Source organism: Grammomys surdaster, unplaced genomic scaffold, assembly GCF_004785775.1.
Source record: "Grammomys surdaster isolate TR1022 unplaced genomic scaffold, NIH_TR_1.0 125243, whole genome shotgun sequence".
Taxonomy (NCBI): Eukaryota; Metazoa; Chordata; class Mammalia; order Rodentia; family Muridae; genus Grammomys; species Grammomys surdaster.
This window is the reverse complement of record NW_021620131.1, coordinates 191034-217462: the sequence shown is the minus strand read 5'-3', so window position 1 is coordinate 217462 and position 26429 is coordinate 191034. Positions and strand designations below refer to the sequence as shown.

Genomic DNA, 26429 nt, shown 5'->3' with positions numbered 1-26429 from the left:
ATAAACACACATAGTCAAAGAAAAAGCAAGACATTAATCCCAATTATGTGAACATTCCTGTGATCACTGTTTCTTTTTAAAATTGTGTGAAATGCATTAATTCAGACACAAGTAAAGCTTCACCTCGATACCTGGGAAGTCAATTGATTTATCTTAATCCCTTAAACTAATCTGGTTACCTCCCAGCCAAAATCTGCATAATACTTGTATTTAGAGCTTTCCACACTTCTGTGAAACTCTCATGATTTCCTGCTGAAAATGGCCATATTCATATTCATTATTTTTATTTAATTTACAGTATCTATACAGTGTGGTTTTCTTATTGTTACTGCTTCATTTTTGCTTGAGGTTATGATTGCTTCCTTTCTCCATTCTCTTTTCTCTCTTCAAATATATACTACATATGTGTAAGTGAGTTTATATTCATAATCACAACCTTCTCAATCTGTATAGTGTTAATTATACGTATTTTTATGTTCTGTCTACTTGGAATTGTGTAATAAGTTGATGTGTTCTTCCCTGGGGAAGACCATTTCTCACTCTCAGGATTCTTTACTTGCCTGTACTTCTTTCCATAGGTTTGAGATATCCTGGGCTTTCTCTCATTAATATTTTGAGACTAGATTTCAACATATCCAAGATACAACTAGAAGTTTCTATGAATTGGCTGAGACATCACTGTTTCCATTTCTGCCTTCTAGCTGCTTGTCTTAGAAGTCACTTTGCTGAAATTTCTTTTTCTTTTATTTTTTATTACATTTATTACAAGACAATGGCTACTTAACAGGAATGTATATCAATATTTATTTTGATACATGCTAGTCACTCTGAAGATCATATGTAGTATGTGTTATATCATGTTACTGCCTTCTATGCTTGTTTCACTAATTATTTTGAGTGATAACAGAGTCATCAGCAGCAGAACTTCCCTATGAAGGGTGTTGGTAATTTGACTAGAGTCTGAGAATTACTGATATCCATATTCTGTGTGGCACAAGCAAGGTAGATGAGGTTCTAACTCTTCCTTGCATTTTACTCATCATCAGAAATCTCAGTACTAATCACAAGGTCAGTTGTGTTGGCATGGTCAATAAGAATCATGTGTTCCAATGCGAAGGGCACTCTGTGCTGTGTTTTCAAAAACTTTTTATTGGTTCCTTGTGAGTTTCATATCATATCATACACCCCAATTCCACTCATCACCCTCTCTCCTCATACCCACTCTCAATCCTTGCATCCTCCCCCAAATAGAAAAAAATAAGGAAATCTCATTGTGGAAGCATTTACTTGTCACAGTGTGTCCCACAATATACCCTTTTGTCCATACATTTTTGCTTGAAAATGTTTATTGTAATGAATTGTTGGTCTGGTCCTAGTCCTCTGGTTTCTGCTATACTATCAAATCTGGAACCTCACTGGGGTACCTCTTAGATATTTTGTTGTTGTCCAGTGTCATGGAGATCCTGTGGATATTTTTGTCTATAAGATTGGCTCTTTCATACACTCCACAAGTTTATGGATGTGTCACTGTCAGGGTGAGCCAATTTAAAGTCCTGGATCTGGGCCTGAGAGTTACCTGAAAAGGTCAGTCTGCCAGCTCTCCCATTCCATACCACTGGGACAAGATTTCCTGTTCACATAACATCAGCAGGTGCCTTCTCTTCTACTCAGCTCACCTCTAGTAGCTAGGACAAAAGGGAGAGGAGGGGCTCTCTCCTTCTTCAATGCCACTGAAATGTTCTATATTTCTAATGGTCCCAAAGGAAGAGTTCCTTGCAACTTTTATTGCTTATCAATTATTAATAGTTTATCCTTAGGAGTTTCAGAGATAGCTCAGTAGTGAAGAACAATTGTTCTAATGGAAGATCAAGATTCAGTTCACAGTTCAGGATCAAAGTGGACTAATCATCTCTGTTTTTCCAATACAGGCTATATGAGGGGATGACCCCTGTCCTGGTCATCACAGAGCCAGAAATGATCAAGACGGTGTTAGTGAAAGAATGTTATTCCATCTTCACAAATAGGCATGTAGGTATTTTGTTTTTCAAAATCTAAATATTGGACACACTGGACAGGTTTTATCTAGGAATATATGTGTATATATATACATATATATATATATATATATATGTATATATATACATATATGTGTGTGTGTGCATATATGTATATATGCATATATATATGTGTGTGTGTGTGTGCATATATGTATGTAATAACAATTATTGAAAAACATGTATGAATATAAAAATGAGAAGGAAGGAGTATTTGTAAAAGAGAAATATTGTAACTATAATCTCAGAAAGTAAAAAATTAAAATGTGAGCATTCATCTAAAAATTTTACTATGAAAAGTTGAACACGTTGCCCAGCAGTAGATTCACTTTAGTCATCGTTCACTGTTCAGTGCCAACAAGCCATCAAACAAACAGAAAAACCACACATTTTATTACAAAATTCTTATGAAGTTATCATAATTTGTCAACAATGAACAGGAGTGCTATGTGTCTTTGTGCTGTTGTGTTGGGAAGCAGGGAATTTCAACCTTCCTGAATGAAATATTCAGAAATAAATGAAAAGCTCCTTTAATTAGTTTGCAGTCATAGCCCTTGCTATTGCCCAAAGAGGACTAAGCTTGCTGTCTAATCAGTTATTCATGGTGATCACTTCTCCAGGAAGAAGTGAAGATGTGACACGTATCAGCAGAGAAGATAAACAAGCAGGACCACAGGGCAGAAGTCAGTAGTTCATGTTAGTGCCTGTGCTGTCTCAGGCCAAACACAGGTCTCTACTGTCTCCTTACTTTTGTGTCACCTCATATTTCCCAAGGAAAACTGGTAATCATAACTAAGATTATGGTTAATGTTTTTCTGATCTCCTTCAGTTTTTCCTAGGCTATGTATATATGTATGTATATTATGTATGTATGTATATATATATTTATATATGTATATATTTATGTATACATATATACATTTATACATATGGATATATGTACATATGTATGTATATATACATATATGTATACATTTATATACAATATATATATTTTAGAAGTATGTTTAAGCTTTATTAGTGTCAGTGCTTGTATTCAAACCCAGCTTTCCCAGTTTTCTTTGATGACAGAGCTAAGAATTTATCTTAAAAAACGTTAGCATCATTCAAATACATACCTTTTCTTATAAACAGCTTAGCATAATAATTTTATAAATTTTAATTTAATTACATCATTTATTATTCTCTTGCTCACTCCCCTCATATTTTCACCTAAACTCTCTCCTAAATTAACACACTCTTCTTCCTCTTTTCCTTTCTTTTTTCAAACAGATCAACAATATATGTTGATACTACTATGTTCTAGCTACTCTATAATTCACTCTGTAGGTCATGATTATCTCAGACTCATGTAAATAAGCCTGCCTTTACTTTTCAAGTATCAGAATGAAAGATGTATGACTTTTTAACTAGATACACATAAATATAGATACATCAATATAACTTGATTAGACAATTCAACGTTGCCAGAATATGTATGTTTCTAGGGATTATTACTCAGTATTTAACAAACCATCAGGGGATGTATCTCAGGAGAAGACTCATTCTCCCTCTCTAGCTCTTCATCTAGGGGTTGTTCCATTAACATTTCCCCAACATTACCATTTGATTACACTGTTCATATCTTGTTTAGGCAATGATGCTGTTGATATTTCATGGTGTAGCTTTCCTGATATAGCTAGAAGGCACAATCTCAAAAAAACTTTTTTGACACTCTGGCTCTTAAAATTCTGGCCATATATCTGCAATGTTCTATTAGCTCTAGGTGCAGGAACTGTATTGTAATGGTATCAGTTGGGAAGGAGAACAGCATGGAAATTAGTCCTCTCCATTATGACTCGCTATGGTTTTCTGTAATTGTCACTTTACATTTCAAAGATACTTCTTGACAAGTATTAAGATCTACACTTTTCTGTGAATATAATGAAAAAATTTGGAAGACAGTTACAAAGCATACAGATTTGGGAGGGTGATAGTAGTAGACTCACTCCTAGAAATCATGTCCTCAATAGCCACACATATTTAGCTATATTTCCAGTACCAGTAAGCATTTCTGTACTTTGACGAAGCCTTGAGTCCAACTAGTCAGCCATTGGTTACTACCAAGATATTAACAACAATATTTTTATTTTAGGAATATTTTAATATGATAGTATTTGATGTGTTTCATAGGTATCATAGTTGTGTGGGCCTACTGATTGCTACCCTCCCAACCCCAGAAGATTTTATATCACCTTTCTGATACGATGAAAACTAGTATCCCCTGTTTGGGGGTCAGTTACTTTTCAAATCCTCTTAATCCTATATCCAAAGCACATGGTGAACCTATGTCTCCTTCAAGCATTTTCAATTTTATTTATTCTTTTTTTTCACTATTCTCTGTAGTTTCCTTTTTCTGTCTTCTCTCATTAAAACTCACTTTCTCCTTTCCCATTTATCCTTCATATTACATGTATATGATATATCCTGTTATTTTCCTCTTGGAAGTTTCCTTGCATGGTCCCTTTCTACTCTTCTACTCTCGGTAGTTACTCTTTACTGTATACTCACATTTAAAGGTTGGGGTCTAGGAACCATATATATGAAAGAATACATGGTGCCTGTCTTTGTGGGTCTGGGTTATCTCGCTCGATATAATACTTTCTTGTTCCACTCATTTACCTGCATGGTTTCAATTTGCTTTTCAGTTAAATAGTATTCCATAGATATCTATATCTATGTCTATGTCTATGTTTGTCTATGTCTATGTCTACATCTGTGTCTATGTCTGTCTGTCTGTCTGTCTATCTATCTAACATTTTATATATATCTAATATATAATATTAATATATTATATATTTATATTATATATAAGATATATATTATATAATATATCTAATATATGTATATATGTTAGAGATGATACAGATATAGATATAGATATAGATATGGATATAGATATAGATATAGATGATAGATATAGATGATATAGATATAGATAGATATAGATATAGATGATATAGATATAGATATAGATGATATAGATATAGAGATAGAGATAGAGATAGATGATATAGATATAGATGATATAGATGATATAGATATAGAGATAGAGATAGAGATAGATGGTATAGATATAGATGATATAGATGATATAGATATAGATAGATAGATATAGATATAGATATAGATGATATAGATATAGATTAGATATAGATATAGATATAGGTGATATAGATAGATATAGATATAGATATAGATATAGATATAGATATAGATATAGATATAGATATAGATATAGATATAGGTGAAGATGCCGGATAGTGACTTCTCATTCCTGTTTTTAAGTTAGTTTAATGATATTGCTTAAATTGTTCTCTATTGACTATGGATTTGTAATACAGAGAATTTATTATTTCAATGTTTACTATATATTTTGTTTACGTTTCTTTCTTTCCTGATTTCCTTAGAAAGTCATGCTAGTTTTCTTCAAACACTGTCTTAAAAGTATCTCTAACAGGCCTGGAACTCACTTTTACAACAGGCTGATGTTGAACTCACAGTATCTACCTGCTTCTTCTTCCTGAATGATGAGATTAAAGAACACTGATTTCTTTAAAATCACTTATTTCTTCTTTAGTTTATTTATTTTAAAGATTTTTAAATTTTTAAAAATTATATGTGCATGCAGTGCATAATCATATGAGTATGTGCACATGAGTAATGACAGCAATTAATATTTTTATATTTTCATTATTTCATGTTTGTATAAAAGATTTTATTATATTATTGTACTTTTTAGTATGTTTTATTTTGTTTCTTTTTGGGTTGAATAAGCATTAAACCAGAATACATTGCACATTCCAGACAACTTGCTAAGAGTCTACAGAGAAGAAAATTCCAACCTTTAATATATCCAAGCAAACATCACACACTATGTACAGAAACTAGTTTATAAATAGAATGTATATTACCATATGTACATATAATAAATGCATATATGTGTGTTTTGATTATATTTAGCTCCTGTTACATAGTCTTGTGTAGCAGGAGGTACTAGAAAATTGATGGCAGGTCTGGCTAGCTCCTGGCCACACCCATGTTCCTATTCAGTTTTCCTGCTCTAACCTTCCTCCTCCCCACTCCTATCTCTGCCTATCTCTTTTCTATCCAATGACAGAGCTTCTGCTACATTTCACCATTTCTGTTAGAATAAAAAAAGAAAAAATACACAACTTTCTTTCAAACTATAAATTGAGCACAACTATTATCAATGTTGTAATTGTAAGTTATAAGATAGACCTAATACCCAGTCCAACATTATTTTCAACGAAAAGACCATTGTCATCTATCCTAAAAGACTATAAATTCTGCATTTGACTTATATCCTGGCTTTAGAATAAATGTCATCTGAAAACCATCCTCTCAAAGCTGTTCTTTCAAAGTAAATAGCCTCAGTTAGCTATAAGACTATAAGTCCTCAATCCTGTCAGAAATCCATAATGACTGAATTAACTGCAAATATGGGAAGCACAAAGCATAGCTTCTAATACTAGCCAATTTATATAGACCATTAATTACCTGGAAAGTCCCTTATACTTTAAAATGTTGGAACATCTGATCTTTAGCATTCTGGCCCAGGATCATCTGACAGACCTAGTAATGCAAAATGTTTAAGGGCTGATCACTCTGTCTTGGCAGAGATTATCAGTTGACTATTTCACATAGTGTGTCCTTGTTCTGGACAGTATTTTGTCTGTAGATGAAGAGGCAATTCTTGCCTAGTGGCTGTCTCACCACTACTGGAGTAACTCCAAAGCTGCTCAATTTCTTCTTAGAATCCAAGACAGGGAAACTGTCAGGAGAAGACAGGTCTCTAGTCAAGTGATCTTTAATAAAGAAATGTCTGTAATGTCAATTCTGTGGACTTCTGATGCTTTTGAAAACCAACTATTTATGTAAAGTAATTTGGACTGCTTTCTGTAAATTACTCTCATCTATTTATAATTAAAATCTAGAAAATAGCCTAACAATAAACCCAGAGCCATGAATTTGCTATTAGGCCCTTAATTCACAGGCTAATTGTCTCAGATCATTTTTAAAAAAAATAAGTTAAAGAAGGACTGGGTCTAAACCCTGTACCCACAAAATTTTGCATCAATAGAAGAAATTTATACCTATGAAACCCTTGAATTTATGTCAAAATAAATTTTGGAACAAAATAAGAAATTATGACTTCAGTTTAGTAACAACTATACAGATTTATACCAATAGATTATGGCTATGTAATCAATCCTAGCTATTCCCCCATGTTCTAATAAAGACCATTACTAAATTCCCTAGAAAGACAACCTAATAATAACCTCCTCGGCCCTCAAGCACAGAGAATTGGGACACTGACTCCTCATAGCTTCTTCAAGCTGAATATGAATATGGATGTTGATATAATTTGAAGAGGGGCAGGGGAAGGGCAAATAGGGGAGTTATTTGGCCTTAGGAAGGTCACACCAATGATTCATTTCATCTCTGATGTTTGTGTCTTAACTGGATCCAGCCAGAAGTCCAGGACATCAGGAGTTCAAGCAGGTCAGTTCAGCATGCCTAAAGAGGAGATTCACTAAGGCTGTATATTTTGTAATATATAAATCTCAAATCAAATTTTAGTATCATCAAGATAATTTTTTGTTTGATTCTCTGTAATCTAGTCTTCTGGAGGCCTAACTCTGTCATGTCTGATCCATATAATTCTGGGAGATAAAAATACTTAATCACCTTTTCTGAAAACACAAAGACAGAGCCTTTTTCCCAAACTAGAATATCCTTGAGCCAGTAACCAGAAAAATCTTTATATTGACCTCTTTCCCCAGAGGAACAATATTACTACAAAACTCAAAATCCCACCCATTTTGGAAGTTAAACCAATCTAAAACAAATGAAGTAACTAAAGTACTGTATGTGCCTATTTTTATGCCTCATAGTACTTGGTAGAAATAAGACTCTTAATTTTTTAAGATTAACCAATGGATTTATATACTAGCAAATACTCAACACACAAGATGCCCACTAAATTAGAACTGTAAATACAATTGCCTAACCTTGAATGAATAACTACCTTATACTGCTAGAGCCACGGAGGCATCTGTGCCCATCTTCTCTCCTCCCTCTTCCCTCTCCTTCTCCTTCCTTCTTCCTCCCCACTCCTAGCTCTGTCTACCTCTTCTCTATCCAATGATAGAGCTTCTGCGACATCTTGTTTCTCTACTACTCTTGTTGTTCCCCTTTTTCTTACAAACTATACTTCTTTATATTCTAATGCCTTTTAAAACATTGTGAGTCAACGAGTTTAGTAAGTGTTGATTATAAAATAACATAGATTACAGAGTTATTTGCAAGAACATGAGCACCCTTCTACCTTCTACACTGTTGAAAAAAATGGCTCTTCCTTCACTGGTTACCAGTACCTACCAGTAGAGACAGGAACTTTCAACCCTTCCATTCTCCATGGTCTAATGTTTATGGTTCTTTTTCTGTGTAGGTCATGGGTCATTTAACACAATTGTTAGAATTTCAAGAGTTCAATGACTGTTTCATGCCACAAAGGGAACCTTTCCTCTAGTTTTTGAGGGCTTTATTTATAATCATTTAAATATATGTGCATGTATGTGTATGTGTCTGAGTGTATGTGTACAGTGTTTATAAATGTCAGAATTGGCTGTTGAATCCTCTGTACCTGAAGTTGCCAGCAGTCGATGCACCTGAAAGAGGATCTAGAAACTGAATTTATGTCCTTCTCAAGAGCAGTATATGTTCTCTACTAATAATCCATGTTACCAAATGAGGCTAGGATTCTATTTCTTCTTTTCCACTCCTTTCTTTTACTTCCCTTGTGTCTTTAAATGGGTAATTTAGATATCATATTTAGTAGTGGGAATTCTTCAGTCACTCTTAAAAATTTGTCTAATTATAATTTTCTGTGTTTCTCTTTGTTCACAGTAAAATAAACCTGAGACAATCACTGACAGCAGTAATCTATGGCTACAAATGTAGTAACCTATAGGGCAATTAGATAAGCATCATGTACGTTTAGTAAGAAGAGCTGTAGTTTCTATACTATGTCCTATGACCTGCTTTTACCAGATTTACAATCCATGTATGTAGTCAGTCATTAAGAACACTGACTGTTATTATTGAAGACTAGGATTCAAATCCAGGTAGCCATATGATACCTAAAACTCATCTGTAGTTTCAATGTCATTGTATCCAGTGCCCTCTTCTGGGCTCTGCAACTGTTGTACCCCTGTGGGACAGATGTAGATGGAGGAAAAGCTGCTCATACAACTATCATTAAATCCTTAGTGGGGGGGGGTGGCATTAAGATCCACATTATATTCACTGTTGAATTTTTAGTTGGATTTATATTCTACAGATCTAGTGGTGGTAACTATACCAATCACGAATTTGTGGGTGCAGTAGCCCTAGCATGTCCAGAGTCCAGGCTTTCATGGCACCCCTTTGGCTCTCGCAGTCTTTCCAGTTCATCTTTCATGATTACCCCAGAGTCTTGGGTATGATTGGTTATACACTGATTATAGAGTAGTTTTGTCAGTTATGACTTCCTTTAATTTTTTGTAAATAATCTATGTTCTACATACATTATGACATCACCTGAATACGAAAATATGTCAACTTCCATTCAAATCTGTGTGGCTTTTATTTTAGTTTTTTCTCTATACAACAGATACACACCAGATTAAAATATAGTAAAATGTGAGGATAGACATTTTAAAATCATTTCTTAATGGGAAAACCTCAGTGTTTCTCAACAAAGCATGGTATTCAATAAAGGTTTTGTTTGATGGAATTTTTAATCATGTGCATGAAGTATCCCTCTCACTAATACCTATTTTTTATTTATTCATTTTACATTCTGCTCACTCCTCCTGGTCACCTCCTTCCACACTCATTCCCTAACCCCCAGCCTTCCTCTCTGACTGTGTAATCCCCAAGCATCCCCTAACCCTGACATTGGGAGGCTAGATGCTTCCTCTCCCAGTGAGGCCAGACAAGACAGCCCATCTAGTAGAACATATCCCATGTACAGGCAACAGCTTTTGAGAAAGCTCCAATTCCAGTTGTTTGGGATCCACACAAAGACCAAGCTGCTCATCTTCAACATATATATGGGAAGACCTCGGTCCATCCCATGTATGTTCTTTGGTTGGTGGTTCAGACTCTGAAAGCCCCAAGGGTCTAGGTTAGTTGTTTTTGTTTGTCTTCTTGTGGAGTTACTATGCCCTTCTGGACAGGGAATCCTTTCTCTGACTCTTCCATAAGAGTCCCTAAGCTCCATCCACTGTGGATGTCTATAACTGTCTGAGTCAGCTGCTGGGTAGAGTCTTTCAGAGGGTAACATGCTCCTGGCTGCAAGCATAACAGAGTATGGGGTAGATCTCAAGTTGAGCCCATTATTGGTTGGCCATTTCCTCAGGCTCTGCTCCATCACACATGCCTACATTTCTTGTAGATAGGAAATATTTGATGTTAAAAATTTTGTGGGTAGGTTAGAGTCTCTGTCACTCTACTGGGATTTCTGCCTGGCTACAGGAGGTGGCCTCTTCAGGTTCCATATCTCCAATGTAGTGAGTCACAGTTAAGACCACACCCATTGATTCTTGTGTGCCACCCTTATCTCAAATCTTGTCTTGGAGATATCCCTTACCTTCTCCTCCCTGGCAGTTATAGATTCCCATTCTTTTTTATGGTCATCTAGCCACTTCTCTGGTACTCCATACCTGATCATGAACCTCCATTTACCTCCACATTCCCACTTCCTTCCCAGATTCCTTCCTCCATCTGCCTCTCATGTCTATTTTATTTATACTTTTAAGTCAGGTTCAAGCTTCCTGACTTGGACATTCCTTCTTGTTTAGCTTCTTTGAGTGTGTGGAATATAACATAATACTTGTATTTTTAGGTGAATATGCATTCATAAATGACTCATACTATGTACTTCCCTTTTGGATTGGGTTACCTCATTCAGGATTGCATTCTCAAGTTCCATCTATTTGCCTGCAAAATTCATAATGTCTTGGTATTTAATAGCTGAATAGCATTTTATTCTGTAGACATACTACATTTTGTTTATCCATTCTTCAGTTGAGTAACATCTAAGTTGTTTCCATTTTCTGGCTATTTTGAATAAAGTTGTTATGAACATATTCTTTGTGAGACATTAAAGAATCTTTTGGCTATATGCTCAGAAGTGATAGAACTGGGTCTTGAGTCAGAACTATTCCAAGTTTTTTTGAGAAATAGCCACAATGATTTCCCAAGAGGTAGTAAAAGTTTTCATTCCCACCAGCAATGAAGAAGTGTTCCTCTTGATGTACACCTTAGCCAGCATGTGCTATATCTTGAGTTTTTCTTTTTTATCTTAGCCACTCTGACAGGTATAAGACAGTATCTCAGAGATGTTTTGATTAGCATTTTCCTGTGACTATGGACTTTGAACATTTCATTAAGTGCTTCTCAGCCATTCAAGATTCCACTGTTGAGATTTCTGTTTAGTTTTGTAACCCATTTTTAAATTGTGTTATATGGGTTGTTGTGGAATAACTTTGTGAGTTCTTTGTAAATTTTGGATATTAGCCCTCTGTCAAATGTAGGGTTGCTAAAAATCCTTTCTCATTTTAGGCTGATTTGTCCTATTGACTCTGTTCTTTGCCTTACAAAAGTTTTACAGTTTCACAAGGTCCCATTTATCAATTAATGTTGGGATCTTGATTTAAATTTGGTAAGCAATATCTGTTTATAAAATGATCAATTTCATTAATATTTTCCATTATTGAATACAGTCTTTTGAAGTAAGACCTAATGATTCTTTGAATTTCCTCAATGTCAGTTATGGCTTCCTTTTCTTTTCTTTTTTTTAAAATTTTTTTATTGGATGTTTTATTTACATTTCATATGTTGTCCCATTACCGCATCCCCCACCCATCCAGGAACCCCCTATCCCCTCACCCCTCCACCTGCTCCCCTGTGGATGTAACCTCTATCTACCCCCCCCACTCCCACCTCCCCACGCTCAAACTTCCCACCCCCTGGGGTGTCCAGCCTTCATGAGGTCAAGGTTCTCTTCTTCCACCCATGCCCAGCAGGGCCCTCCACTCTTACATGTTCAGCTGAAGCCCTGGATCCCTCCCTAAGTGCTCCCAGGCTGGTGGTTTAGACCCTGGGAGCTGTGGTTCGTTGGTATTGATGCTCTCCTCATAGTGCCGCAAGCCCTTTCAGCTCCTTCAGTCTTCACTCTAACTCCTCCATTGAGAACCCCATTATCAGTTCAATGGCTAGTTGTGAGCATCTGCCTCTGAATATGTCAGACTCTTGAAGACCTCTGAGGAGACATCCATATCAGGCTCTTATCAGCATGCACTTCCTGACTTCCACATCAGCATCTACCTTTGGTGACTGCACATGGGATGGATACTCAGATGGAATGGTCTTCAGACGGCCCCTCCTTCAGTTTCTGTCCCTCACTTTGTCTCCATATTTGCTCCCTTGAGTATTTTGTTGCTCCTTCTAAGAAGGACCGAATCACCCCCACTTGGTCTTCCTTCTTTATGAGCTTCATGTGGCCTGTGAGTTGCATCTTGGGCATTTCAAGGTTCTGGGCTAATATCCAATAATCAGTGAGTGAATACCATGTGTGTTCTTTTGAGATTGGCTTACCTCACTCAGGACGATAATTTCTAGTTCCATCCATTTACCTAGGAAACTCTCAAATTCATTTTTTTTAATAGCTGAGTAATACTCCATTGTGTAAATATACCACATTTTTTGAATCCATTCCTCAGTTGAAGGACATCTGGGTTCTTTCCAGCTCCTGGCTATTATAAATAAGGCTGCTATGAACATAGTTGAGCATATGTCCTTGTTATATGTTTGAGCATCTTCTGGGTATATGCCTAGGAGTGGTATAGTTACATCCTCAGGTAATGCTATGTCCAATTTTCTGAGGAACCGCCACACTGATTTCCAAAGTGGTTGCACCATCTTGCAGTCCCACCAACAATGGAGGAGTGTTCCTCTTTCTCCAAACCCTCGCCAGCATCTACTATCACCTGAGTTTTTAGTCTTAGCCATTCTAACTGGTGTGAGATGGAATCTCAGGGTTGTTTTGATTTGCATTTCCCTGACGACTAAGGATGCTGAACATTTCTTTAGATGCTTCTTGGCCATTCGAGTTTCTTCCGTTGAAAATTCTTTGTTAAGCTCTATACCCCATTTTTAATAGGGTAATTTGGTTGTCTGGAGTTTAATTTCTTGAGTTCTTTGTATATATTGGATATTAGCCCTCTATCAGATGAAGGATTGGTAAATGTCTTTTCCCAATTTGTTGGTTGTTGTTTTGTCCTATTGAAAGTGTCCTTTGCCTTACAGAAACTTTGCAATTTTATGAAGTCCCATTTGTCAATTCTTGATCTTAGAGCATATGCCATTGGTGTTCTGTTCAGGAACTTTTCCCCTGTGCCCAAGTATTCGAGGCTCTTCCCTACCTTCTCTCCTATTAGTTTCAGTGTATCTGGTTTTATGTGGAGGTCCTTTATCCACTTAGTACAAGGGGATAAGAATGGATCAATTTTCATTCTTCTACATGTTGTCCTCCAGTTGACCCAGCACCATTTGTTGAAAATGCTGTCCTTTTTCCACTGGACAGTTTTGCCTCCTTTGTCAAAGATCAAGTAAGTGACCATAGGAGTGTGGGTTCATTTCTCGGTCTTCAATTCTATTCCATTGATCTTACTGCCTGTCTCTGTACCAATATCAGGTAGTATTTATCACTATTGCTCTGTAGTACAGCTTGAGGTCAGGGATGGTGATTCCTCCGGAAGTTCTTTTATTGTTGAGAATAGTTTTCGCTATCCTGGGTTTTTTGTTATTCCATATGAATTTGAGAATTTCCTTTTCTAACTCTGTGAAGAATTGAGTTGGGATTTTAATGGGGATTGCATTGAATCTGTAGATTGCTTTTGGCAAGATGACCATTTTTATTATATTAATCCTGCCAATCCATGAGCATGGGAGATCTTTCCATCTTCTGAGACCTTCTTCGATTCCTTTCTTCAGAGACTTGAAGTTCTTGTCATACAGGTCTTTCACTTGCTTGGTTAGATTCACACCAAGGTATTTTATATTATTTGTGACTATTGTGAAGGGTGTCATTTCCCTAATTTCTTTTTCAGTCTGTTTATCTTTCATGTAGAGGAAGGCTACTGATTTGTTTGAGTTGATTTTATAACCAGCCACTTTGCTGAAGTTGTTTATCAGGTTTAGGAGTTCTCTGGTGGAAGTTTGGGGGTCACTTAAGTATACTATCATATCATCTGCAAATAGCGATATTTTGACTTCTTCCTTTCCTATTTGTATCCCTTTGACTTCTTTTTGCTGTCTAATTGCTCTGGCTAAGACTTCCAATACTATATTGAATAGGTAGGGGGAGAGTGGGCAACCTTGTCTAGTCCCTGATCTTAGTGGGATTGCTTCAAGTTTTTCTCCATTTAGCTTGATGTTGGCTACTGGTTTGCTGTAAATTGCTTTTACTATGTTTAGGTAGGGGCCTTAAATTCCTGATCTTTCCAAGACTTTTATCATGAAGGGATGTTGAATTTTTTCAAATGCTTTCTCAGCATCTAGTGAGATGATCATGTGGTTTTTTTCTTTAAGTTTGTTTATATAGTGGATTACATTGATGGATTTCCGAATATTGAACCATCCCTGCATTCCTGGGATAAAACCTACTTGATCATGATGGATGATTGTTTTGATGTGTTCTTGGATTCGGTTTGCTAGAATTTTATTGAGTATTTTTGCATCGATGTTCATAAGGGAGATTGGTCTGAAGTTCTCTTTGTTTGTCGGGTCTTTGTGGGGTTTGGGTATGAGTGTAATTGTAGCTTCATAGAACGAATTGGGTAGTGTTCCTTCTTTTTCTATTTTGTGAAATAGTTTGAAGAGAATTGGTATTAGGTCTTCCTTGAAGGTCTGATAGAATTCAGCACTAAACCCATCTGGTCCTAGGCTCTTTTTAGTGGGGAGACTTTTAATGACTGCTGCTATTTCCTGAGGGGTTATGGGACTATTTAGATGTTTCATCTGCTCCTGGTTTAACTTTGGTACCTGGTATCTGTCTAGGAAATTGTCCATTTCATCCAGGCTTTCATGTTTTGTTGAGTATAGGCCTTTGTAGTAGGATCTGATGATTTTTTGAATTTCTTCAGTTTCTGTTGTTATGTCTCCCTTTTCAGTTCTGATTTTATTAATTTGGATACTGTTTCTGTGCCCTCTGGTTAATCTGGCTAACTTTTTATCTATCTTGATGATTTTCTCAGAGAAAAAGCTTCTGGTTTTATTGATATTTTGTATTGTTCTTTCTGTTTCTATTTGGTTGATTTCAGCCCTGAGTTTGACTATTTCCTGCCTTCTATTCCTCCTGCGTGTATTTGCTTCTTTTTGTTCTAGAGCTTTTAGTTGTGCAGTCAAGTTGTTAGTGTGTGCTCTTTCCAGTTTCTTTTTGTAGGCACTTAGAGCTATGAGTTTTCCTCTTAGCACTGCCTTCATTGAGTCCCACAAGTTTTGGTATGATGTGTCCTCATTTTCATTAAATTCCAAAATGTCTTTAATTTCTTTCTTTATTTCTTCCTTGAGCAAGTCATCATTGAGTAGAGAGTTGTTCAGTTTCCATGTGCATGTGGGTTTTCCATTGGTTTTGTCATTATTAAAGACCAGTCTTATTCCGTGGTGATCTGATAAGTTGCAAGGGATTATTTCAATCTTTTTGTATCTGTAGAGGCGTGTTTTGTGACCAATTATATGGTCTATTTTGGAGAAGGTACCATGAGGTGCTGAGAAAAAGGTATATTCTTTTGTTTTAGGATGAAATGTTCTATAGATGTCTGTTAAGTCCATTTGGTTCATAACTTCTGTTAATGTCAAAGTGTCTCGGTTTAGTTTCTGTTTCCATGATCTGTCCATTGCTGAGAGTGGGTTGTTGAAATCCCCCACTATTATTGTGTGAGATGTAATGTGTGTTTTGAGCTTTAGTAAAGTTTCTTTTTATGTATGTAGGTGCCCTTGCATTTGGAGCATAGATGTTCAGAATTGAGAGTTCACCTTGGTAGATTTTTCCTTTGATGAGTATGAAGTGTCCTTCCTTATCTTTTTTGATTAATTTTGGATGAAAGTCGATTTTATTTGATAGTAGAATGGCTACTCCAGCTTGTTTCTTGGGACCATTGGCTTGGAAAATTGTTTTCCACCCTTTTATTCTGAGGTAGTGTCTGTCTTTGTCACTGAGGTGTGTTTCCTGTATGCAGCAAAATTCTAAGTCTTGTTTGTGTATCCAGTCTGATAGTCTGTGTCTTTTTATTGGGGAATTGAGACCATTGATGTTAAGAGATATTAAGGAAAAATGATTGTGGCTTCCTGTTATTTTTGTTATTAGAGGTAGAATTATGTTTGTATAGTTATCTTCTTTTGGGGTTGTTGGAAGATTACTTCCTTGCTTTTTCTAGGTTGTAGTTTCCCTCCTTGTGTTGGCATTTTCCATCAATTATCCTTTGAAGTACTCGGTTTGTGAGAAGATACTGTGCAAATTTGTCTTTGTCATGGAATATCTTTGTTTCACCATCTGTAGTGATTTGCTGGTATAGTAATCTGGGCTGGCAATTGTGTTCTCTTAGGGTCTGTATGATGTCAGTCCAGGCTCTTCTGGCTTTTATGGTCTTCAGTGAGAAGTCTGGTGTAATTCTTATAGGTCTGCCTTTGTATGTTAGTTGACCTTTTTCCCTTACTACTTTTAGTATTTTTTTCTTTGTTTTGTGCATCTGATGTTTTGATTATTATGTGACGGGATGTATTTCTTTTCTGGTCTAGTCTATTTGGTGTTCTGTAGGCTTCTTGTATGTTTATGGGCATCTTGTTCTTTAGGTAAGGGAAGATTTCCTCAATAATTTTGTTGAAGATATTTACTGGCCCTTTAAGTTGGGAATCTTCATTCTCATCTATACCTATTATCCTTAGGTTTGGTCTTCTCATTGTGTCCTGGATTTCCTGGATGTTTTGAGTTAGGAGATTTTTTGCATTTTGCATTTTCTTTGACAACTGTGTCAATATTTTCTACCGTATCTTCTGCATTTGAGATTCTCTCTTCTATCTCTTGTATTCGGTTGGTGATGCTTGCGTCTATGACTCCTGATCTCTTTCTTAAGTTTTCTATTTCCATGGTTGTCTCCCTTTGAGCTTTCTTTATTGTTTCTATTTCCATTTTCAGATCCTGAATGTTTTTGATTAATTCCTTCTTTGTGTTTTCTTGCATTTCTTTAAGGAATTTCTGTGATTCCTCTTTAAGAGCTTCTATCTGTTTACTTGTACTCTCTTGTATTTCTTTAAGGGAGTTACTTAATTCCTTCTTATAATCCTCTATCATCATCATGAGAAGTGATTTTAATTCTGAATCCTGCTTTTCAGGTGTGATGGGGTGTCCAGGGCTTGCTATATTGGGAGAACTGGGTACTGATGATGCCAAGAAACTTTGATTTCTGTTGCTTGTGTTCTTGTGCTTGCCTTTCGCCATCTGGTTAACTATAGTGTTACCTGCCCTCACTGTGTAAGACTGGAGTCTGCATTTCCAGTTATCTTGCTTGTTGCAGAGCTCCTCAGAGTCCAGATATCTCTGTGGTCTTATGCTCCTAATCTCCTGGGTGGAAGAACTCCTGGGACTCAGGCCACCTCTTGGATCTGGAAATCCTTCTGAAGTAAGTGCAGTGGCTCCTCGGCTGCTCTTAGTGCAGTGGCTCCTCAATGACTCAGGATTCAGTATCTCCACAGTACAGGAGGAGACTGACTCTGTGTCTGCGCCAGCCCAAAAGACCAGGCAGGGGCGGAAGGGAAGTGGAATTCTGTAGGGGCAGGGTTTGGGTAGCTGCTGTGGCCTGAATGTCCCTGGCTCCCAGATGTATCTCTGGGGCTTAGGGAGTGAGATGTAGTTCTTACCAGCTGCTCTGAGTGCAGTGGCTCTTCTAGGATGACTTAGGATTCAGTATCTCCACAGGACAGGAGCAGACCAACTCTGTGTCTGCCCCTGCCCAAAGGACCAGGCAGGAGTGGAAGGGCATGGCTTCCTTTTCAATACTAATTTTGTTTATTTGGACACTGTCTTCTTGTCTCTTTGTAAGTTTGGCTAAGGGTTCATACATCTTGTCGATTTCCTCAAAAAAAAAAAAACCCAGCTCCTCTTTGTTCTTTGTATTATTTTCTTTATTTATAACTGATTGAGTTCAGCCCTAATTTTGATTATTTCCTGCCTTCTATTCCTCTTTGGTTTGCTTGCTTCCTTTTTTCTAGAACTTTCAGGTTTAGTTTTAAACTGCTGATAGAAGAACTTCCTAATTTATTTATGGAGGTACATAGTGCTATGAACTGCCCAATTAGCACTGCTTTCATTATGAAGTATTAATATTTAATTAATAAATCCAAGTGCAGGTTTTGCTACCCACCTCAATCGTTTATGTTTCCAAATGGAGGACACTCATACACCACCCCTATATTTTATTATGTCTTATGTAATATGATAGCTAGACAGCTGTCTAATCTCCATACTGCTAAAATTTACCTTCTACAGATAATTCAAATTTACTACTTATTAAATTCTATGTTCTACCTTGTCTGCTCTAGACTCAGTTGGACAGCCGTCTGGATTGTACTCCCCCAGTTCCTTCACACAGCAGCTATGCCTCTGTCCAGCTCTCTTCACAGGCATAGTGTCTCTCCTCACCTTTCCTACATTGCAGCATCATATACCTCTCCCTTCTCCTGGTCCCAAGCCCAGGAAATCCTCCAAAGCCACCTCTCTCTATCCTCCCCAACTATTGGTGGCTGGTATCTTTGTTTAACAATCAGAACCAACTGAGGGCAGGATCCCCGAAGCTATGTGCAAACCCACTAGTGCAAACAGCTTTTTGTGAAACATAGTTAGCATTCATAATACTGCAGCTATGTGTTCCTCTTTTTCTCCAAGGCTCTTTTCTCTCAGATGGACATTGAATATAATTATAGCAATTATGTAAATTATAAAGAATGATATGTGTTTATAATATCCAGTCCATTATATTTGGCAATTTAGATAAAGTAGTCTATCATCTATTCTAACTTAAAGAGTTTACAATTTTGTACCCCAATCATGTTTGATTTAAACTTGTATTATCATCTGAAAGCCATTCAAATCTAGATCATCTTCCTCAATGTTAAACAACTTAATCTCAATTTTGAGTCTGTACCTAGTCCTCAACCCCATTAAAGATCTGAGAAGGTATTAAATATTACCTTAGTATATCAGAAACACAAAGACATATTTTCTAAACCTTATACAATTTGTAGAGACAGCTGACTAACTGGACAGTCTCCAAAGTTCCTTGTAACATTGGAGCATCTGTCTTCAGCCTTCTTGGCCAGAACCATCTGACAGACCTTAAGTGAAGCAGGAATTACGAAGCTTTCCCTGTCTTGTCAGAGCTTAGCAGTCAACTATCCTGCATCCATTAGTCATTTCTGGACAGTATTTGATCTGTAGGTGAAAATAACATTGTGGCTATCTTGCCAAAATTTAAGGTACTTCAATTGGAGGTAATAATGGTCAATATCTGCTTTGAAGTAGGAAGTAGGATGGGGGCACTGTCAGGAGCAGACATGTCTTTAGGTGAAAAGATATATTATTAATAAAGTGATTTTCAATGCTATGTTCTGTGGATCTCTAATGCTTTTGAAGACCAAGTATCTATATATAGTACAACTGAGCTGTTAAAAATGGATTATTCTCAGATGTTTGCTATTTAAATAATCTTGAAAACACTTTATTGTAATTAAATCAGGATCTAATATTACCATGAGTTTACTATGTGACCTCTAACTTGCATTTTTTAATCATCCTAAACAGTTTATAGTAGTGCCCATTGTAAGGACTGGGTTGAAGCCTTAGATTTTTAGTAAGTTGCATAGACATGATTAAGAGTAACAAATTAATTTTTAATTTTTATCAATATACAAATTGTTATGCCAGAGAAAATCTTAAACATGTACCGACACATAAATTCTGTACCAATGAGAGAAAACATAATTTCAATTCTGCATTAAAATATAAAGATTTATACCAATATAAGATTATGGCTATAAAATGTATTTCTTGAGAGTAAAGTTAGTAATCCATCCCCATATATCTAATTTCTTATAATATTATCCTTTTTTTCTTTTTGACTCCTTTTCTTTACCTAAGAAACTAAGGATAAAAAGAGGAAAGGAAAGATGGATATCCCTGCATTTAAGCTATCTATTTCATTTTCTCCCTGTTCAAAATTATGACCTATTTGAAATTATCCCTTAAAATGACAGCCTACCTATAATTTATAAAGTAACCATAACCAGACACCCAAACCCAAGTGATTTGGAAGACAAGTCTCTAAACTTCTTCTTGATGAATTTGGGGTGACAATTTTTAAAGGGGTGGGGAGGGGTGTAGAAAAATTACAAAAAGTGGTTTGACTTAATAAAGCTATCTTAAGCATTTGTCATCAGGTCTTTGTATGCTTAGAAGGTTCAGGGCTTAACTGAAGTCCTGACTGGATCTGTCTGAATGGCTGGATGAGGTGAGATCATCAGGAATCAACAGGCATTCCTGAAGCTGTTCTGGGGGTAAGTCTCCAGAAACAGCATCAGGTGACTCAGGGAGCTGGAAGAGCAGGTCATTTCAGCATTTTTAAGGATGAATCTCATCAGAGGTGCACCTTAATGTTTCATTCTGAAATATATGAATCTTACAACCAATTTTTAGTTCTATAATGATATTTGTATGGATTGTGCAAGATGCATAGATCAGTTAAGGATGAATTTTTGCTCCTTGTTTGAACAGGTAAAAGAAAAATGTCTTTTTATGAGTTACTTTGATCAACAACCAAGTGTAATAAATCTTTATTTATGCCATGTGATGGATATTTTGATGTATTCCATGGATTCAGGAGCCAACAAGATGTACTGGCTAATTTTAGCTGAAATTTTGGCTAGAGACATTTTTATGCCTAAGCTAGTTTCAGGACTGTTTCCCTGTGGAGGGATCAGCAATTCATCTTACCTGTTATAATTGATCTTCTTGAAGTTTTCTTTCCTGTCTGAAGCCATGATCTTCAGTGGGTCTCCCCCATCATATCAAATCCATATTACTTTGGAAAAGGTTCAAATCCTTTTCTCCTTTCTGTTAACAAAAGTACAGAGCCTCTCTCTCCAAATAGCATGGACTTGGTCCATCAATCCAAAAATCTATTGGTTCAGTTTTGCAGTCTCCTTTTTCTTAATACCTGCTCTACTCTGACCTCTCTCCCAGAGGATTAGTTATGTCATTAATACAGTGAAATTTATAACCCCTTTCATTTAAATAATAAAACAACTCAAAGCAATTAAAACAATTATAAACAATCATTATTATTTGTTGAGATAGGGGTTCTCTCTATCTTCATGCTTTTGTTTCCTACATTTGAGATCAAAGTCCTGAATTTCTTTATTCTTCCATGTATACTTAAAAACACTTAAATAATTACTACTACTTCTCCCTTTTATCCTTAAAACAATGCAATTTTTTCTTCCCTTCTATGGAAATTAGTAACTGTGAATGTATAATTATATCACCTTTATCTATATATACTTTGAATTAACATCCTTTCCTATGTACTTAAGTTAAATTAAATTCACTTCTATTTTCTGTATGACCCTGTTTTCAGGCTAATTTATGAATTAATATCACTCTAAGCTATTATAATGTCATTCTAAGTGTCCAAAGAATCTGGTTGCTTGTGAAGCACTGACTTCATAAATTTCCATCAATGTCCCAGCAGGAGGTTTCAGCATCCTGACCTAAGCTCTCCACAACAGTCCAAAACCTGAAATAGCTTCCAGCTGAATAAGTAGCTTGCCACCCTTGTCCCAGGGCTGTCCTGGTTGTGTTCTAACCTTAAGCCACAATCCCTAAAATTCTGCAAGCCAAACTTGCACAAACTCTATCCTAGTTCCAACCTACAAAGCCCTACTTGGCTGAGAAACCAATTTTCCCCTCACCTATCCTAATCTTAAAGGAACAGTATGTGTTTTCCATTTGGAGATCTCCAATTAATTTTCAAATGTGAGTTCTTGCTCAATGGTTGGGACACCATCTGTAGTATTAATATGTTTGTTCTAGACCTATAGCTATGCCTGAGAAGAGTGTATAACAGAGAGACACAGCCTGCAAATAAGAAGGAAGAGTGCAGCACAGAGATCTGTTCAATTGGGTCTCGAGCAGGCAATATAAAACATAGAATTTGATAAGCTATACCTTGGTATACTCTGCAGGGGCGTAGATTCTAGCAGCATCGAGGCTAAGCAGCTGCCCAGCTATTGTGCTTCATAAGAAATATTCAAATATAATAGCCGTGTGATTGTTCTTCATTCAGAAACATAAAATATTGAGGTGGATAGCAAAACCTGCACTAGGATTTATTAATTATATATTGATACTACACTGAGCAGCCTACTATCCTAGAGAGACCTCCACTGTCAGGTTACCTCTCCTCCACTTTCATCAGACTCCCAAACTATACAGATAAGCTTTCCTTCCTCCACCCATCTTCCCTGGTCTCTGAGACCTTTGAGCCTAGCCAAGCTGCCCTGAGCAGTCCACTAACCCAGGTGGACTTTAATTCTCCTACTACTTCTACCCCATTTCCAACAGACCTTATAATTGTGAACTATATAGGATAGCTTCAGATGTTCTACTACATTCCCTGTTTACTAAGCACTTTGGCCAAGCCAAGCTTCCCTAATAAACTTGTTATCCCAGAGCGTCATCCCTTCTACCACCAACTCTTCTCCAACTTCATCAGACTCCTGAACCACACAGTTATATTCCATTCCTCCACCAATCTTCCCTGGTCTCTGAGACCTCTGGTCAAGCAAAGCTACCCTGGGCAGCCTTCTAGCCCAGAGAAACCTCCATTCTCCTGCCTCTTCTCCTCCACCCACTGTCATCAGACCTGTGCTTCCTGAATTGTACAAAACTGTAGGTCAAGAAACATACAGCCAAAGGATACCAATTAGGGGCCTGACATACCAGGACTATTGAGGTTCATGCCCCTCTCAATACCTGCTAAAACAAAAACATCTAGGGACCGAAAATTTTCAGATTGCTAAAAGGCCTGAAAAGTACACAATCAACAAACATGATAGGGACCCAATATTATAAAGATGATAGAGACATTTAAAGAAGAAATGAATAAATCCCTTAAGGAAAAACAGGAAAATAAACCAGATAGATAAATGCCTTCAATGAGAAAACAAATAAATCCCTTAAAGACTACAAAAATTCAGTTAAACAGGTGAAGAAAGTAAATAAAACTGTGAAAGACCTGAAAGTAGAAATAGAGGCAATAAAAACCCAAACAAACTGAGAATATCCTGGAAATGGAAAACCTAGGGAAGAGAACAGGAACGACAGAAGCAAGCATCACCAACTGAGTACAGGTGACAGAAGAATCTCATTTGTAGAAGATACAATAGGAGAAATTGATACATCAGTCAAAGAAAGTGCTAAATCTAAAAAGTCCCTGTTATAAAACATCCAGGAAATCTGGGATACCATGCAAAGGTCTCACCTAAGAATAATAGTAACTGAAGAAGGTGAAGAATCCCAGCTCCAAAGCCCAGAAATATATTTTCAACAGAATCATAGAAGACAATGTTCCCAACCTAAATAAAGAGATGCCAATAAACATACAAGAAGTTTATAGGACACCAATTAAACTGGGTCAGAAAAGATCATAATAATCAAAACACATAATCAAATAATCAATACACATAGTAATCAAAACACAAAATCTATAGAACAAAGAAAGAATATTAAAAGTGGCAAGGGAAATGGCCAGGTAACTCACAAAGGCCTTCTTAGAGAATCACAATTATACCTTACTTCTCAGCAGAGACTCAAAAGGCTAGAAGGGCCTGGTTAGATACCTTGCAACCTCTAAGAACCCACAGGTACCAACCCAGACTACTGTACCTAGCAAACTCTCAATCACCATAGACGGAGAAAACAAGATATTTCAAGACAAATCCAAATTCAGACAGTATCTATACACAAATTCAGGCTACAGAAAATAGTCAACGGAAACTCCAACCAAATAAAGATAATTCCTTCTATGAAAATACAGAAAATAAGTGATTTTATACCACCAGGAAGAGGGAAAGCACAAATACAAACACAAATACACACACACACACACACACACACACACACACACCACCATCAACATCAAGATAACATGAAATAACAATCACTTGTCATTAGTATCTCTCAATATCAATGTTTTTTCCCCCAATAAAAGGCACAGACTAACAGAGTGGATTAAAAAAACAGGATCAATTACTCTGCATTATACACACCTCAGCAGTAAAGGTAGACATTATCTCAGAGAAAGTTTTGGGAAAAAGTTTTGCAAGTAAATGGACCCAAGAATCAAGCTTGGTGTATCTATTAATTAATAAATTAGTATCTATTAAAATAAATTAGATATTTATTCTAGTATCTGATAAAATAGATTTTCAACCAAAATCCATCAAAAGGGACAAAGAAGGACACTTCATATACATCAAAGGAAAATGCTACGAAGATGATATCTCAATTCTGAAGATCTATGCCCCCAAGATGATATCTCAAATCTGAATATCTATGCCCCAAACACAAGGGCACCCATTTGTCAAACAAACATAGTTTAAGTAGTACATCCAACCCTACATATTAATAGTCGGAGACTTCAACACCACACTCCCACAAACTGACAGGACATCCAGAAAAAAACTAAACAGAGAAATAATGAAACTAACTGATCCTATGAATCAAATGGACCTAACAGACATCTATAGAATATTTCACCCAAACACAAAAGAATATACCTTCTTCGCAGCACCTCATGGATCCTTGTCCAAAATTGACCATCACAGAGCAAGCCTCAACAGATATGAGAATATTGAAGTAATGTCTTTTATCTTATCAGACCACCATGGATTAAAGCTGTACTTCAACAACAGAAACACCAGGAAGCCTACATATTCCTGGAGTTTGAACAATTCTATACTCACTGATATCTGGTTCAGAGAAGAAACAAAGAAATTTAAAAGTTTCTGAACTTCAATTAAAATGAAGGCACAATGTACTCAAATTTATGAAACACCAGAGCAGCTTGGCTTGGCTCAGAGGGCACAGGGGTCAGGGAAGATTCCCTCTTATTATTAACATATATTTTTATCATCCAGATATATTGGAATATCCCAGGTTAAAATCAATGACAGGTGCATGTTATGGGACTATCAATTGGGAAAATAGAATTATAGTTTTCTTTTTCTTATTTTTCAATATAAATAGTCAAGCAAATATATTTCCATAATATTCAACTAATGCTTAGACTAATAATATCTAGTCCTTGAGTATTCTGATAATTTAATAATTACTAGATAATTCACTTCTTTTTAAATTAGCTCATGTTCTATATATTGGTAAATACAAAACTTGTCTGAGGAAAAATTTGGCAATGTAGTGTCCTACGTGTACCATTGCGATTATAGAGGAATTTAATCCAGAAAAATGGCTGCTCTGGCAAGGGATCAAATCCAAAGACCTATGTAATCCATCTGGTATGCTACACCTTTAGCATCTTGCTGATATGCCCCAAGTACACAACTTTTGTCTTTAATAATGTAGGTAAAGTTAATTTGCTGAATGAAGCTGTGATGTTTGAAAGTGACATCTAATTGATAAGCAGAGAATGTGATCAATAGAGAAAGATTTGACTGAATGAGTCAGAGATATGATACACCCAATTCTCATGAGAACAGACAGGAAGGATAGCCTACTTAAGAGCAGAAAATAGTGAATCAATCAGTAATGGTGGGCTCTAGTGGGAAATATTGAAGAAGTATTCCATGCTACCACCATCAAAGCTTCGGCAGACAGGCCAGCCTGTTCTTAGAGCTCCAAAAACTCTCTTTCCAATCCACTCGCTAAATTTCCATGGTGGACTGCTACCACACTAGCCCCATCCTTCCTAATTCTCACTGCTAGCTGGGATGCACTTCTCACAAACACACACTCTACCACTATACTTTTCTTTTGAACTCAGTTGAGTCGCTGCCTTCAGAAAACCACACAATCTTAGTTTAAATTCGCAAGGCAAAACAATTGTTGGCACCAGTAACTAGCATCTTAATTTGTAAGTTATTTTAAGTTAGGGTTAGGGTTAGGGTTAGGGTTAGGGTTAGGGTTAGGGTTAG

The 26429-nt window shown here is 36.5% G+C and overlaps 1 protein-coding gene across 2 annotated transcripts in view; it reads left to right on the top strand.

Annotated features, from left to right (window-relative positions):
- Positions 1-26429, top strand: part of LOC114637281 (cytochrome P450 3A25-like) — a 123701-nt gene that overhangs the window by 53191 nt on the left and 44081 nt on the right. For both annotated transcript variants that reach the window (XM_028785502.1, XM_028785503.1), the window contains one exon: positions 1929-2028. In XM_028785502.1, coding sequence (XP_028641335.1) covers positions 1929-2028 — 100 coding nt within the window. The remainder of the gene's footprint in view (positions 1-1928; positions 2029-26429) is intronic.